At 37.2% G+C, this 17786-nt stretch overlaps 1 protein-coding gene across 5 annotated transcripts in view; it reads right to left on the reverse strand.

The window, feature by feature from the left end:
- CENPP (centromere protein P) overlaps nucleotides 1-17786 on the reverse strand; it is a 215705-nt gene that overhangs the window by 174759 nt on the left and 23160 nt on the right. For 4 of the 5 annotated variants that reach the window (XM_070590568.1, XM_070590567.1, XM_070590569.1 and 1 more), the window contains exon 4: nucleotides 13531-13619. The exons of the other annotated variant lie outside the window; for it this stretch is intronic. In XM_070590568.1, the coding sequence (XP_070446669.1) occupies nucleotides 13531-13619 (89 nt within the window). The remainder of the gene's footprint in view (nucleotides 1-13530; nucleotides 13620-17786) is intronic. 5 annotated transcript variants of the gene reach the window in all.

Here is a 17786-nt window from a genome sequence, read left to right on the forward strand (position 1 = left end):
AGAAAATCCTAAAGAATTTACAAAATCTGTTAAAGCTAACACTCAAAATCAGAAAAGTTGCAGGATACAAGGGCAATGCACAAAAATCACTTACATTTCTACATACTAGTGATAAACAACGTGAAAATAAAACAACTACATTTACAATGCCATCCAAAAGAATAAAACACGTAGGAATAAATCTACCCAAGGAAGTTCAAACTTGTACACTGAAAACTGCAAAACATTACTGAAAGATATTAAAGAAGACCTAAATAAATGGAAAGACATCTGTGTTCATGGTCAAGAGACTTAATACTGTGAATGTGGCAACACACTCCAAAGTTATCTACAGATTCAACACAATCCCTATTAAAATCTCAATGGAATCTCAATTGCAGAAACGGAAAAGTCAACCCTAAAATTCATATGGAATTGAAAGGGAGAGTGAATACCCAAAACAATCTTGAAAAAGGAGAAAAAAACTGGAAAACTCATATCTCCCTATTTCATAAATCAACAGTAATCAAAACAGCGTGGAACTGGCAAAAGCATAAACATAAGGATCAAAGGTACAGAATGGAGAGTCCAGAAGTACACACCACAGATCTATGGTCAAGTGATTTTTGACAAGGATGCCATAATCACTCAGTGGGGGTAAGAACAGTGTGCTTCAAAGAGTGTTGCTGCAAACAAATGAAGTGGAACCCTTACTTCAGGCAACGTGCAAAAATTAATTCAAAATTGATGAAGAGCTATATACGAAAGCTAAAAGTATAAAATTCAGATGAAAACATACAGGCAAACATTTGACCTTGGATTTGGCTATGGCTTCTTAAATATGACAGTAAAATTATGAACAGCAAAAAAAAAAAGATAAAGCAGACTTCATAAAAATTAAATCTTTTGTGCATCAAAGCACATTACCAAGAGAGTGAAAAAGACAAACTACGCAGTGACATTTGCAAACAGAGATCTGATAAGGGTCTAGTACCCAGAATATATCAAGAACTCTTTTTTAAAACAGCATAAAAATCATAAAAATGCTGCAACAATCTATCATGAACACTGTTGAAAGAAATGCAACAGAAAGTATCAACAAAAAGAAATGATAGATAAAAAGGAGAATCGAATGAATAGTTTAGAACTAAAAATACAATAAATCAAATACAAAGCTCACTAGATGGTTCCACAGCAGAATGGAGATGGCAGGGGAAAGAATCTGAGCTTCAAGACAGATCAACACAAATTACCCAAATCAACAGAGAAAACAAAACAAACTTGGGGAATAAAAAGGAGAAAAGATCCTCAGGGAGTTGTGAAATAATAACAAAAGGTTTAACCTTCATGTCATCAGTCTCATAAGAAGGGAAAGGGCTTGGGGCTGAAAAAGTATTTGAAGAAGGAAGTACTGAATAGTTCCCAAAACTGACTAAAAGAACATGCCTACAGATCCACAAAGATGACTAAGCCTAGATAAATGATGACCACATTTATATAAATTAAAGACAAATTTTGTTTGTTTGTTTTATCTCCTGAAAGTCCCCCAGTAAATAGTTGTGTATTTTTAGTTGTGGGTCCTTCTAGTTATGGCATGTGGGACGCCACCCCAACGTGGCCTGACGAGCGGTGCCACGTCTGTGCCCAGGATCCGAACTGGTGAAACCCTGGGCCGCTGCAGCAGAGCACATGAACTTAACTACTCGGCCACAGGACCAGCCCCAGAAAATTTCTTGTAAGCAGGCAAAGAGAAATGAGGCATTAAAAATAAGGGAACAATGATTTGAACGACTGTGTCTTTCTCATCAAAAACCATGGGGGTCAGAAGCAAGTAGCACAGCATTTTTCAAGTGCTGAAAGAAAAAAACTGTCAAACTAGAATTCTATATCTAGAGAAAATCTTCTTCAGGAATGAGAGTAAAATAAAGACATTCCTACATGAAACAAATTAAAATAAGTTGTTGCCAGACACATCATTCACAATGTTTCTTTCAGCTCTTGAGTTTATTTAAAATAGCTGATGGAAAGTCTTTGTCCAGTAAGTCCAATGTCTGGGCTTCCTCAGGGAGTTCCTATTGATTGACTGGGGTTTTTTTCCTTGTGTATGGGCCATACTTTCTTGTTTTGTTTGTTTTGTGTTTTGCCTGTCTTTTAACTTTTGTTGAAAACTCAACATTTTATTTTTATTTTTCGGTAAGGAAGATTGACCCTGAGCTAACATCTGTCGCCAATCTTCCTCTTTTTGCTTGAGGAAGGGTGGCCTTGAGTTAACATCTTCCTCTATTTTGTTTGTGGGACACCACCAAAACATGGCTTGATGAGTGGTGTGTCCGTCAGCACCTGGAATCCGAACCTGTGAACCCCAGGCTGCCAAAGCAGGGCAGACAAACTTAACCACTCAAGCCACTAGGCTGGTCCCCAGTTTAAACAATATAACACGGCAATTCTCGAAATCAGATTCCCCTTCTCCCTAGGGTTTGTTGCTGTTTTTGTTCTTGTTTGTTTAGTGACTTTTCTGAACTCACCTGTAAAGTCTGTGCTATGTTTTGTGTGGCTACTGAAGTCTCCATTCAGTTTGCTAATATTTGAACAAAGATTTACTTAAACACCTAGCACCCGTATGTCTCCCAGTCTGCAAGAGGCTCCTTCTGTGTGTTGGGATGCACCTTGACACTCAGCAAGGCAACTGCTTGTACAACCTTAGCCTTTGCCTCCTGCTTTGGCAGAGCCTCACTATCAGCCAGAGGGAGCACCTGGGGCCATCTCAGGCCTTTCCTGTGCACATATACAACCAACACAGGGGCAGGGTGTTCCAGATTCCCAGGAATATGTCAGAGCTTTTCAAAGTCCCGATGGCCGACCCATTCTCCAGCTTTTCCTTTTAAGCTTTTTGGTTAACCTTTTAACTGCCCCAGCTGTTAACCACCACCTCAGGCAACCATGAAGTTTAAAATTGCCTCCAAATATCTTTGGCAAACACTTCCAGAGAAAAGGCTTTCAGATTGGATGAGTGCTGAGTCAGGTCAACTAAATACAGCTTTGCAAGTGAGACCTTTCAGGGAACCAGAAATAGTTCAGGGGCCAGCCCAGTGGCGTAGCAGTTAAGTATGCATTTGCCAGTTCAGATCCCAGGTGCAGACCTATGCACTGCTTGTCAAGCCACACAGTGGCAGGCGTCCCACATATAAAGTAGAGGAAGGTGGGCATGGATGTCAGCTCAGGGTCAGTCTTCCTCAGCAAAAAGAGGAGGATTGGCGGCAGATGTTAGCTCAGTGCTAATCTTCCTCCAACAACAACAACAACAAAAAACCAGTTCCAACAATGACAATTCCCCAGAAACGAGGCTGTGAATGAGTATGAACCTATCTGCTCCTTCTGGCGGCTGCTGGGCCTGTTGGTCATCATAGGGATTGCTGTTTTTGGTTGTCAAGGCCACCACAGAGTTGGTAAGGGAGATATGAGAAAAGGGCATTTAAAAAGCCACAAAACCCACTCTTCTTACCAACGTTCTGCTATTTTTCCTGAATAAATGCTCCCTGATTGCTACAAACCTTTGCTCCATTTCAAGAGTTCTGAAAATCTAGATTCTGACAGTTTTTGCTAGTTTCTTGCTGCTTTTACAGAGGAGAAAACCTTCAAAGGTACTTACCTATTCTGCTAGTATCACTGATATCTACGCCTTGGATTCTAAAAGGACTCAGACAGGGCTCTGTATCAACCACGTGTTTTCTGTGTTCTGGTGCTTTGACATCTGGGGCCTTGCTGACCCTGGAGAGACTGTCTCTCCCAAGGTTAGCCAATTCCCAGAGAGAGTAAACAACTTGCTTCTGAGTGTGCTTTTCAAATGTAATCCAACCAGTCCAGAGCTCACACTCCAACCGCATCCTTTATTGGGCTCTCAAACTCTGGCCATTATCTACCTGCCCTAATGACCGTAGGGCCAGGCCCCAGACAATGAGGGACAGGTCCTCTGCTCCAGTGCCTCCTGAAACGATTCAAACTAGCAAAGCCCAAGCCTGCTCCTCCCTCAGAAACCACAACAAAGGCCCTGCCCAGTTCCCCCTCGCCCTCTGCCTCCTGACCTACTCCAGCGCTTCTCTCTGAGGCCCTTGGTGACATGGTGTGCCCCTCCTCCTGGGAATCGTGAGTAACAAACTATCTTTTCAATAGCGATCATCTCCTGATTTGTTGGCCTTACCATACTCAAATCATAATAAAACCTATTAAAATAGGCTCCCATGCATTTGTTCCTAATTCTTAAATATTAGCCATGCAGTACACATGAGCATAGATGTTTATGTCAAATATACGCTGTTGGTTCCCAAAGATAGCAGAAAGATTACGCCAGACTATATAAACAGTAGTGCTGAGGTTTATTTTCTCCATATTTGGTCACTCAGGCAAATGGTCCTGTTAGAGTTGATGAACTCACTGAGACTGCTTCTTAGAGAGATCTCACAAACTGGTCTTCATGGCAGCTACAGTTATATTTCTACGAATGTGACTAATTTGGGGCAGCTCTCAATCATCAAAGTAAACGGCTCCCTGAAGCCACTTTGAAGCTAATCTTGGTGAGCTTATCAGAACTTGGAATAAAAACTCCATGAGACCTCTGGTGGAATTCAGCATAGGGATTCTTGGAAAAATCCTCAAAATACCCTTAGACATGTGAAAAATGAGCATGTGTGTGTAATAATCATTCAGCTTACCCTGTACAATGATTAATCTGAGGAGTAGTTTCTTACCAAAGCCTTTCAGGTTATAGCTTTTTAAGCTTTTCTGTGTTTTTTTCCCAAAAAGAGTGCCTTTAAAAAAAAAAACACTGAAGAAAACATATGGCACATAGAACTCATTCTTGAGGAATTTCTATAACTGGATGAGTTGAGTACATTGTAAATAGTGGTGGGCATATATACTTACTGAAGGAGTTTAGGAATCTGTGCCACAAGTAATACCAAACAATAAGCAATCTGTAGATGAAGTAATTCCATGTAGAGTGGGTGACCCACAGGAACAGTGTTTTGTAGATCCAGTTGTGCTGAGAAGCAGTCCCCAAATATTGGCAATCAGTCCATGTTGTAAAGGAGAGACCACAGTCACGGATTTTCTTCTAATAGCTCTATCATTCCAATTCCAATAACTTTCATTATTTCTCAGAAAGATTTTTATTCTTTGATTCATAAAATATAAACTTTTGGAATAGACCAGAACCTTGCAAATAATTTTATCCAGTTCCTTCATTTTGCAGATAAAGAAAGGGCTCCACTGAGATTAAATATCTTTCCTAATTCAGTTGCATTAGTCACTAGTTTAAGGAAAAAACTCACCCACTGAAATATGTCATATGAAGGTATACTGTCCTTGTTATCACATTTTGTAATTTACACTAAGGAAAAGACATACATACTAAGTGATCATAATACAAAGGCAAAATGTGATACATTTTTCAAGAGTAACTAGAGTTGATAACCAGCTGGGTACGATCAGGCAAGGCTGGCTCCCTGACCTACTCAGTCACCCTCTCAACGAGGCGTTCCCCGGCCATGCTGTTTAAAGATGGATACCTCTCCCTCACACTGTACATTCCCTATCTCCCATTCTACTTTACTTTTCTTCATACCACTGACCTCCATCTAATGTATTATTTACTTTACATATCATTTTTGTTTACTGCTTGTTTCCCTTATTAGAAAACAAGTTTATGGAGGGAGGGATGTTTTGTTTTGTTCACAGCTACATATTAAGCACATTCAACAGTGCTTGCCACATAGTAGGTGTGCACTTATCCCATTATTGCTTACCACCCATTACTGGTTTTGCTCATTCACTTGTTTGTCAGCTTCATGAAGTCAGAAACTATATTCTTGTTCATCATTATATTCTTAAAGACTAATACAGTACAAAGTATATAACATGCTTTCAATACACAGTATTTATTTATTTTTAAATTTACATACTGGAGCAGAAGAGGTATACTTTGAGCCTGGAAAATCTTTTCATGCCAGAATCTAAGTAAGTGCTCAAAAATATGATGAGGGAATATTATATGGATTCAGGAGCCATCTTAAAGGGGTTCCCATTGGTCAAGTCTAAAATAATTTGAATACCAAAATAAATAAGAAGAATGAGGCATTATAAATTATTGGAAAAAATAAGGACAAATGAAACTATACCTAAAATATATAGATATGTACACATAGACACACATACACAGGGGAGAAGGGAGATCTGTTTCCAAGCACAAGGCCTAGTGCCTGTTGAGAAATGTGGAGGAAAGGTTGGAATTGAAAAATCGTCATTTTGTAACCATCACTGTAAAGAGCGGGTCAGATAAGAATCATCAGGGATGCTAAACCTAGGGAGACATGTTAATGAAGAGTAGTGTCTGCACGGTCAAAAAGTGTCTCCCCACAGACTGCCTACTAGCTGCAAGAGAGGAAAAAAAAAAGTGATGATACCACAGAGAATCTGGCAACAGTTTCACCAATTGATCAAAATTATCATCACCTGTGAGGACAGATATCTGAGAAGGACAAAACGTCACCCAGGCAGTATTTTGCCTGAGAATACATAACAGCAATTGATCATAAGATCAAAGACAAAATAGGGAACATTCTTTCGGGAAAAAAAGGTGGAAGAATGGTATTTTTTTTTAAAGATGGCAAAGTTGCAAAAGGCAAAGAAAGGCTTTGGAATTATTCCACATTCAAGAAACCTATAAATACAGGACAACTAAATGCAATACTTAACTCGAGACTGGATCATGTACTGCAGGGGAAAAGAAAATGCAATAAAGGACATTATTAGATCAACTAACAAAATTGGAATATGCATGGCAAATTAGATAAAAGTACTACGTCAATGTCAATTTATGAAATCAATCACTGCTATGAGTAGTAAGGGAATACCTCTATTCTTAGAAATGCACACCAAAGTATTTAGGAGACAGAGCCATGATATATGCATGTCTTCTAAAAAGGTTCCATCAGAAGAGCAAGAGAAATGGTAAAAATCTGAATAAGTATGACAAATTATTAGTCCTCTCTTAAGTTCTTTAAATTACATTATGATGGTTGAAAGTAAAAAATCCTAACGTTGTCTGATGGAGTTTTCAGTGCATATATATGACTATGATTCACATGAAAACTACAACATGAAGCAGGGAGGGAAAGGATCTCTATGGTTATAAGGTTTCCAGACTGTACTTGCAGGGGTAAAGTCTTAAATCTAAGTAGGCTGTTAAAAGTTATGTTATACATGTTGCAAGCCCTGTAGCAGCCAATATAAAAAATAATACAAACAGATATGGCCAAGAAGCCAGTAAATAAATTAAAATGGAATACTAAAAAGTATTGAAGTAATCCAAAAGAAAGCAGGAAATAGGAACGGAAGAATAAAAGAACAGAGGACACACAGAAAACAAAGAAGAAAATAAAAAAATAGTTGCATTAACACACAGCTACGTAATCATATATTTTCAAGGAAACACTGGAGATGCAGTGTTAAAACCTATTGTGATAGCTATTACAAATACTTTTTAACGTCTGAGAGAACAAATTACTCTCCAAAGGATGTAGGCCTATAAACAACAGCAGTTACTTCATTAGATCTTACAAGCCAAAGTGACATGATATTTTAATCTCCATCAAACAAGGGTGCAAAATATAAGCTCTTAATCATGTGATGAGGGAGTGAGCCAAGAAAAAAAAATCTTAAAAACTACAATGGTCAAAGTTTAAACACACACGCTAGAGATACTCAGAGACGAGGAGAGAGAGAGAGAGAATGTTTGTTATATAAATTTTTAAAAAAGCACTTTACTTAAAAGCACTCTGAGTTACAATTCCTTCACTCCCCTTTACATCTCCATAAAAGGAACTCTATTACAGCACATACAGTTTTCCATTATATAAAGAAAATGTGTGTATGTGTTGGCTCTACAACTATAAGAGTGATTGTAATTTATTTATGTTTCCCAAGCATAGTCCAAACTTCACTAAATGTAAAACAGATGTTATGGATTTCTTTCACAAAATGTTGGCAACAACACATTTCAATTTCAACTAGAATAGTCAGAACAGTAAAATAACTCCAAATGTCTCTTTCTCAAAGATGAAGCAAAACACGAAAAGAAATTTAAAATAAAAATTCTACACTTCTATTTTAAAAATAAATTCCTAGGAATATTAGGTCTAAAATCAGGTGCATATCAGAAGTTAATTCACTAAAATATTATCAATCACTCTCATACACTGCTGGTAGGAATGCAAAATGGTATGGTTGTTCTGGTAAAGAGTTTGGCAGTTTATTATAAATTTAAACATCTTCTTATCATATGACGCAGCAATCCCACTTCTGGTTACTTACCCTAGAGAAAAGAAAACTTGCATTCATAAAATCCTCTAATGAACGTTTATAGCACCTCTATTCATAATCACCAAAACCTGGAAATAACCTGAATGTCCTCTAACAGGTGAATGGATAAACAAGCTAGTGTCCACAGTGGAACACAACTCAGAAATGAAAATATGGATGGATTTCAAAGGCATTATGCCAAGTAAGGAAGCTGGTCTCAAAAGGTTACACACTGTGTGATCTCATTTACTCAACATTTTGTAAAATGCGACACTCTAGTGATAAAGATAGAGCAGATTAACCAGGGGGTAAGAGTGGGGGAGGGTGTGACCATAAAGGGAGAGTGTGACGGATTTTCTGTGTTGCTGGAACTGTTTGATTCCTGATGGTGGTGGTGAGTACACAGAAACCATCCAATCTGAGTAACACAGAAAGAAAAGGTTGGGGCTGGCCCCATGGCCAAGTGGTTAAGTTTACGAGTTCCGCTCTGGCGGCCCAGGGTTTTGCTGGTTTGGATCCTGGCCGCGGACCTAGTACTGCTCATCAGGCCATGCTGAGGCAGCATCCCACAGAGCAGAGCCAGAAGGACCCACAACTAGGATATACAACTATTTGCTGAGGGGCTTTGGGGAGAAGAAGGAGAAAAACCAAAAACAGAAAGAAAAGTTTAGAAAAAATGAATAGAGCCTCAGGGACCCATCAGACAACACTAAAAGGTTTTACATTCATGCCATCAGAAACCCAAGAGCAGAGGAGAAAAAGTGCTGAGCAAAAAACATATTTGAAGAAATAATGGCTGAAAATTTCCCAAATTTGGTAAAAAGACATAAGCTTACAAGCCCAGAGAGGATAAACAAAAAAATCCACGGCTAAAAACATCATAATCAAACTATCAATAATTAAAGAAAAAGAAAATATCCTGAAACCTGTTAGAGAAAAACAGATACATTTCCTATAGGGGAAGCAGGATTCAAAGACAGTGGATTTCTCCACAGACACCACAGAGGCCAGAGAGAAGTGAAACGACATTTTTAAAGTACGGAAAGAAAAGAACTGTCAACCCAGAACTTAATATCCAGTGAAAATATCCTTCAGGAGCAAAGACATAGCAATGACATTCTCAGATGAAAGAAAACGAAAAGGATTTGTCCAAGTGAACCTACTCAAGAAGACATGCTAAAGAAAGTTCTTCAGATGAGAAGGAAATGATACCAGAGGGAAACTTGGAATATCAGGAATGAAGAGTAAAATTAGTAAAAATCTACATAAATGTATGAGATTATTCTTCTTAAGTTCCTTCAAACACATAAAAAGGAAGAAAGTAAGAATTATAACATTATCCGATGAGGGTTTCAATGTAGGTAGAAACAATGCACATCAAAACCGTAACATGAGGACATGAGAGTAAAGGAATCTATTTAATAAAAGGTTCTATATGCCATTTAAAGTGGCAAAATATTAATTCTAGGTAGACTGTGATCCCTAGAACAACCAGTAATATATATAATTATAATACACGTATTTACATAACATGCAAGAGATATAGAAGAAAATCAAATTAAAATGGAATATTAAAAAATATTCAAATAATCCAGAAAAGGCATGAAGGAGAAAATATAAGAACAAAACAGAGAAAGAACAGAAATAACTACAAAGTGGGCAGACTTCAATCCAAACACATCAACAATTACATTAAATGTAAATGAATCATAGATCTAAATGTAAAAAGTAAAATTATAAAAATTTATAAAAAATTTGAGGACAGTTTTCATGACCTGAGGTTAGGCAAACAGTTCTCAGGCATCATACCAAAAACATGAGCTAAATATATACATAAAAGAAAGATAAACTGTCTTCTTGAAATAAAAACTTTTGCTCTTTCAAAGACACCGTTAAGAAAATGAAAAGACAAGCTACAGAATGGGAGAAAATATCTGGAAATCACACTTATGACAAAGGCCTTGGATACAGAATATATAAAGAACTCTCAAAACAACAGTAAGGAAACAATCCGATGAAGCAATGAATAAAAGAGTTGAACATAAACTTCAGCAAAGAGGATAAACAGATGGCAATCAAGCCAGCACCCAGCAACAAGCATCAACATCTGCTGCTGGGGAGTCAAGTGCATGGAGAAAGACGGCCCCTGGAGGTGCAGACCTGGAGGAACGCCTGAGAGCTGAGGGCGGAGCTGGAACACTGAGGAAACCAGCCAGCTCCCAAAACTCCACCTAAGCATGAGGAAGAACTGAACTTGAATTTGAATCCATCGCTGCAAGAAGCTGAAGCCTGTGGTGTCTAAGGTAATAAAAGCCACGAAAATCCCAAATCCAGCTCAACAGTTAAGTACCTTGAATTAACTCTCATGCTAACACTGATAAAAGAAATGTGCCCATTTCTGGGCATAAATACTCTTCACTTCAGTCTCTACTGTTTTTCCACAATGTCTATCATTCAATAAAAAGTTATGAGATAAAAACTCAAGAAAAAAAAGATCTGTTGTAAACTAATCAGCAGAATCAGACTCAAAGATGATTCAGGTCTTGGTACTATTGGGCAGGGACTTTAAAATAACTAAGATTAAAAGTCATAAACACAGAAACAAGTACAGTGGTTGCTAGGGGCTGCAGCGAGAGAGAAATGGGGAGTTGTTTAATGGGTAGAGTTTCAGTTTTACAAGATGAAAAGAGTTATGGAGATGGGTGGTGGTGATGGCAGTACAACAATATGTACACTTAAAACTGTATACTTAAAAATGGTTAAGAAGGTAAATTTTATGTTGTATATATTTTATTTACCACAACAAAAAAAACTGGGTGAACAAAAGATCTAGTACAAAGGAGTATGAAATAGTCTTGTATCCTGAAAGTGGTGGTGGTGGTTTCATGAAGCTACACAGGTGATAACATTGCATAGAACACGCATACACACACAAGTGCTTGTAAAACTAGGAAAATCTGAAAATGCCCTTTGGTTTTCACTAATGCCAATTTTCTAGTTTTGATAGTATACTATAATTATGCAAGATGTTACCACTGTCAGAGGCTAGATGAAGGGTGTATGGAAACTTCTTGTATATTGTTTTTTTTGCTGCTTCTTGTGAATCTATAATTTTTCAAAATTAAAAGTTAAAAAATGTGTGTGTGTAGGAATTGATGTACTAAGATTGGCAAAATATTGATAATTGTTGAAGGTGCCTAATGGGCAGTTGTAGGTTAATTATACTATTATTTTTTTGCATATTTGAAATTTTTCATAATAAAACAATAAAGAAAAAAATATACGTTAAAAGATCTAGTGGAAAAGCTGGACAATATGGATGAACAAATGGGCAGCATTTGAACAATTTCAGCAGAGAGATAAATTAAGAATCAAATGAAAATGCTGGAAATAAAAAACATTACATTAGAGATGAAGAATTCCTCCAACGGGCTCATTGGCAAATTGGACTTCAGCTGAGGAAATGATCTGTGACCTTGAAGATAGGGTAATAGAAATTATCCAAACTGAAATGCAAAGAAAAAAAAAGTGAAAGAAATAGAACAGAGCATCCCAATGTGGAGAAAATATATCCAATGTTCTAACATACGTGTAATTAGAGCTGCAGAAGAACAGAGAACAGGACAGAAGAAGTATTTGAAAAGATATGGTTGGGAATTTTCACACAAATACACCCTAGAAATAGCACAGTCAAATTGTGGAAAAACAGAACAAAGAGAAATGTTTGAAGGCAGCCCAAAACACACACACCCACACCCACACACACAAAATAACAAGGATAGAAGACTTCTTTTCACAACCCATGCAATCCAGAAGACACTTTAAAGATATCTTCATGTCAAAGAAAAACTGTCAACACAGTTGCCAATGGTCCACAACACATTCCTGGTTTTCCTCCCACTTCTCAAAGTTTCTTTTATAATTCCTTTGGAGGATCCTCTCTTCTGTTCAGCCAGCACATTTTAGAATTCCTCAAGGTTCAGTTCCAGTCCCTTTCCTATTTTCACTCTATATTCTCTCCACAATCTCATTCCTGCTCAAGGCTGTAACTTTCACTCCCTGGCAGATAACTCCAGTGTTGTATCTCCTACCTACACCCCTCCTGAGCTGCCTACTTCATATTTTCAGTTCAGTGTTTCACAGGCACTCAAATTCAACATGTCCAAACTGAAGTCACAATCTCACCTGAGACGGCCCTCTTTCAACTTTCCCTATTTCAACAAATGCAATCATCATCTTCAAGGAGTCATCCCCATCAGCAACTCGTGACCCCCTATTCAACTACCAATGTGCCCATTCAATTGTGCTTCCTAAACATCCCCCAAATCCATCCAGCTCTCTTTCACAACTACCATTATTCTCATCCAAACTACAAACTTTTCTTGCCTGAACTTTTTTAATACACTAGTCACTGACTCTCCTGTATCCACTATTGCACCCCTTCAATCCCTTCTCCTTGCAGCATCCAGAATAATACTTTCTAGGATGTCACACTTGTGCCTTCCTTAGGCTCTGCTTAAAACCTTTCAACGGCCTCACATTGGTCTTAGGACTGTGACCAAACTGCTTATGCCAAACCACACATGGTGTGGCCCTTACACGCACACTTTGCTAGCCTCATCTTATACCACACTCCCCTGTCCTGCCCTCCTCCAGTCACTATGGCCTCCTGTCAGTTGCTGACAGATGCCATGCTCCCTCCTAGCAGTGCCTGTGCACAAGCTATTCTGTCTAGGACCTATTTGTTAGTCCACATCCACTCGTTTTTCGGATTTCAGCTCAAGTTTCAGGAGATCGTTCCATATTCCCCCAAGAGTCAGATCCCTGATGTATGCTTCAACAGCATATGTAACTCTTCTCTGTAGCATTTAACACAAACTCTATTTTAGATTATTTTTACGATTATTTAATATCTGACTTTTCCACTAGGCTATAAATCCCATGAAGATGAAAGATTATATCTGTTTTTGCTCACATTTTCATTTTAATGCCTAGCACATAGTGAATGTATAATAAATATTTATTGAAGAAAACAACAATAGAGATGAAGAATATAGGCTTAAATATAACCCATAATAATGGTGTTACGCTTTCAGAGATGTTTTGATATTTACTTACCAAGATAAAAGAAAAGGCAAATTTAAAACTGTAGAGTGAAACTAATCCCTAAAAGAATAAATTTTTAAAATATTTTACCTAGACACAAATTCACTTAATTCTGAATATTCGGTGGGCTCCATTATTATGTTGAGGTCAGTAATAACAGAAGATAAACTCTTCTTATTCTAAAATAAAGAAAACAAAATTTATGTATCAGAGCACAGTAAACTTTTAAACAGAAAGACAAAAATACTTTAAAAATATGCAAAATGAAATTCCACCAAGTAACATAAAAAGATAATCAAGAAAACGTACTGAAAATATCAGTTATTTGTTAAAAGAATAAAAGTAGATCCTTGCTACATACCAAAAATCTAAATGAACTCCAATAAATGAATTACTTACTTAAATGTAAACACTGAAACTATAAACTATAAAATATTAGGAGGAAATAGAAACATTTAAATGACTACTGAGTGAGGAAGAACTTTCTACACAAACAATAATAGAAAAAAATAAGTGAATACAATTACATAAAAAACTCAAAATACCTATATAAAAAAATGACTTTATAACTAAAAGAGAAACAGTAAACTGAGGAAAATTTTTACCATAAACACGACAAAGAGATATGAAACCTGAAAAGAAAAAGGCAAAAGACATGAACTACAAACTGAATCAGGAAGAAATAGAGAATCTGAATAGACCAATCAGAAGTAAAGAAATAGAAACAGTAATCAAAAACCTCCCCAAAAATAAGAGTCCAGGACCAGACAGCTTCTCTGGAGAATTCTACCAAACATTCAAAGAAGATTTAATACCTATCCTTCTCAAACTATTCCAGAAAATAGAGGAAGATGGAGCACTCCCTAACACATTCTATGAAGCCAACATCACGCTGATCTCCAAACCCGACAAGGACAACACAAAGAAGGAAAACTGCAGTCCAACATCACTGATGAACATAGATGCAAAAATCCTCAACAAAATTTTGGCAAACCGAATACAGCAATACATCAAAAAGATTATACACCATGATCAAGTGGGATTTATACCAGGGACACAGGGATGGTTCAACATCTGCAAGTCAATCAACATGATTAACTACATTAACAAAATGAGAAACAAAAACCACATGATCAGGGGCTGGCCCCGTGGCCGAGTGGTTAAGTCCTCGCACTCCACTGCAGGCGGCCCAGTGTTTCGTTGGTTCGAATCCTGGGCGCGGACATGGGACTGCTCATCAAACCACGCTGAGGCAGCGTCCCACATGCCACAACTAGAAGGACCCACAATGAAGAATATACAACTATGCACCAGGGGGCTTTGGGGAGAAGAAGGAAAAAAATAAAATCTTTAAAAAGAAAACCACATGATCATCTCAATAGATGCAGAGAAAGCATTCGACAAGATCCAACACCCATTTATGATAAAAACCCTCAATAAAATAGGTATAGAAGGAAAGTACCTCAACATAATAAAGGTCATATATGACAAACCCACAGCCAACATCATACTCAACGGGCAAAAACTGAAACCCATCCCTCTCAGAACAGGAACAAGACAAGGGTGCCCACTTTCACCACTCTTATTCAACATAGTACTGGAGGTGTTGGCCAGAGCAATTCGGCAGGAAAAAGAAATAAAAGGAATCCAAATAGGCAATGAAGAAGTAAAACTCTCGCTGTTTGCAGACGACATGATCTTATATATAGAAAAGCCCAAAGAATCCATAGGAAAACTATTAGAAACAATCAACAGCTAAAGCAAAGTTGCAGGGTATAAAATCAACATACATAAATCAGTAGCATCTCTAAACACTAACAATGAACTAACAGAAAAAGAACTCAAGAACTCAATCCCATTCACAATCGCAACAAAAAGAATAAAATACCTTGGGATAAATTTAACCAAGGAAGTGAAAGATCTATACAATGAAAACTACAAGACTTTCTTGAAAGAAATTGATGACGACATAAAGAGATGGAAAGACATTCCATGCACATGGATTGGAAGAATAAACATAGTTAAAATGTCCATTCTACCTAAAGCAATCTACAGATTCAATGCTATCCCAATCAGAATCCCAATGACATTCTTTACAGAAATTGAACAAAGAATCCTAAAATTCATATGGGGCAACAAAAGACCCCGAATTGCTAAAGCAATCCTGAGAAAGAAGAACATAGCTGGAGGTATCACAATCCCTGACTTCAAAACATACTACAAAGCTACAGTAATCAAAACAGCATGGTACTGGTACAAAAACAGGTGCACAGATCAATGGAACAGAATTGAAAACCCAGAAATAAAACCACACATATATGGACAGCTAATCTTCAACAAAGGAGCTGAGGGCCTACAATGGAGAAAGGAAAGTCCCTTCAACAAATGGTGCTGGGAAAACTGGACACCCACATGTAAAAGAATGAAAATCGACCATTCTTTTTCACCATTCACAAAAATAAACTCAAAATGGATCAAAGACCTAAAGATTAGGCCTGAAACAATATGTCTTCTAGAAGAGAATATAGGCAGTATACTCTTCGACATCAGCTTCAAAAGAATCTTTTCGGACACCATAACCCCTCAGACGAGGGAAACAATAGAAAGAATAAATAAATGGGACTTCATCAGACTAAAGAGCTTCTTCAAGGCAAGGGAAAACAGGATTGAAACAGAAAAACAGCCCACTAACTGGGAAAAAATATTTACAAGTTATTTATCTGACAAAGGGTTAATCTCCATAATATATAAAGAACTCACACAGCTCAACAACAAAAAAATCAAACAACCTGATCACAAAATGAGCAGGAGACATGAACAGACATTTCTCCAAAGAAGATATACAGATGGCCAATAGACACATGAAAAGATGCTCATCATCACTAATCATCAGGGAAATGCAAATCAAAACTACACTAAGATATCACCTTACACCTGTTAGAAAGGCAAAAATATCCAAAACCAAGAGTGACAAATGTTGGAGAGGCTGTGGAGAAAAGGGAACCCTCATACACTGTTGGTGGGAATGCAAATTGGTGCAGCCACTATGAAAAACAGTATGCAGATTCCTGAAAAAGTTAAAAATAGAAATACCTTGTGACCCAGCCATCCCACTACTGAGTATCTATCCTAAGAACCTGAAATCAGCAATTCCAAAAGTCCCATGCACCCCTATGTTTATCGCAGCATTATTCACAATAGCCAAGTCATGGAACCAACCTAAGTGCCCAGTAACTGATGATTGGATAAAGAAGAGATGGTATATATATATACAATGGAATACTACTCAGCCATAAAAAAGGACAAAGTCATCCCATTCACAACAACATGGATAGACCTTGAGGGTATTATGTTGAGTGAAATAAGCCAGACAGAGAAAGATGAACTCTCTATGACTCCACTCATAGGTGGTAGTTAACATATAGACAAAGAGAACTGATCGGTGGTTACCAGGGGAAAGGGCACTAGTGGTGAAGTGGTGTACCTACAACATGACTAATAATGATGTACAACTGTAATTTCACAAGGTTGTTAACTATCATAATCTTAATTTAAAAAAAAGACATGAACTTAAAAACTCAGAGGTAAAAGACAATGTGTATGGAAAAAAATGTTCGATCTCACTAGTAATAAGATAAATGTAAGGTTAAACAATGAGATGACATTTTAATCTAAGAAACCATTTGACAATGCCTAACTCAAAATATTCATAGTCTCTGTCTCAGCAATTTGACTTCTAAGAATTTATCCTAAAGTAATAAAAAATGAAGACAAAGACTTATGAATAAAGATATTCATTACAGTGCTACACATTACAAAAAGACAAAAACAATTCTATATTCAATAATGGGGATTGTTAAATAAACTGTTAAATATTTTGATCTGCAAATTCAGGTTTTCTCCTTTACGCTAGTAAATTTTCTTCTATGTTTGCCTATAATTTCTCTTCCACTTTTTTTCGATTCTTTTTTTTATGGAAAAATCATATATTGACTCTTCATTATCTTCCACATCTCTTTTCCTTCAAACACGCTAACAAGCGATTTCTCTCAAGCCCATCCTCCTAGTCTACTATTGGCTGCATCTAGTGTAGTTTTCAGCATTATAATCATTTTATTCTTCCTTCATTTCTCTCAGGTCTCTCCTTTTCTTATTCAATTTTCTTTAAATGCTTTCGAGAGTCAGAGCAGTTTTTATATAGCACGTTCTTGTATTTCCTGGATTAATTTTTCCAAAGTAAATTTATCTCCATTTTCTTACTAATTTCTTTCATGGCAGTACTTTGACATAGGCCCTAAATGATGATGAAAGAACTCTGCACTCTCCTTGTGCTTTTAACTCCATGG

This window comes from Equus przewalskii, chromosome 22 (genome assembly GCF_037783145.1).
Source record: "Equus przewalskii isolate Varuska chromosome 22, EquPr2, whole genome shotgun sequence".
Classification (NCBI taxonomy): Eukaryota; Metazoa; Chordata; class Mammalia; order Perissodactyla; family Equidae; genus Equus; species Equus przewalskii.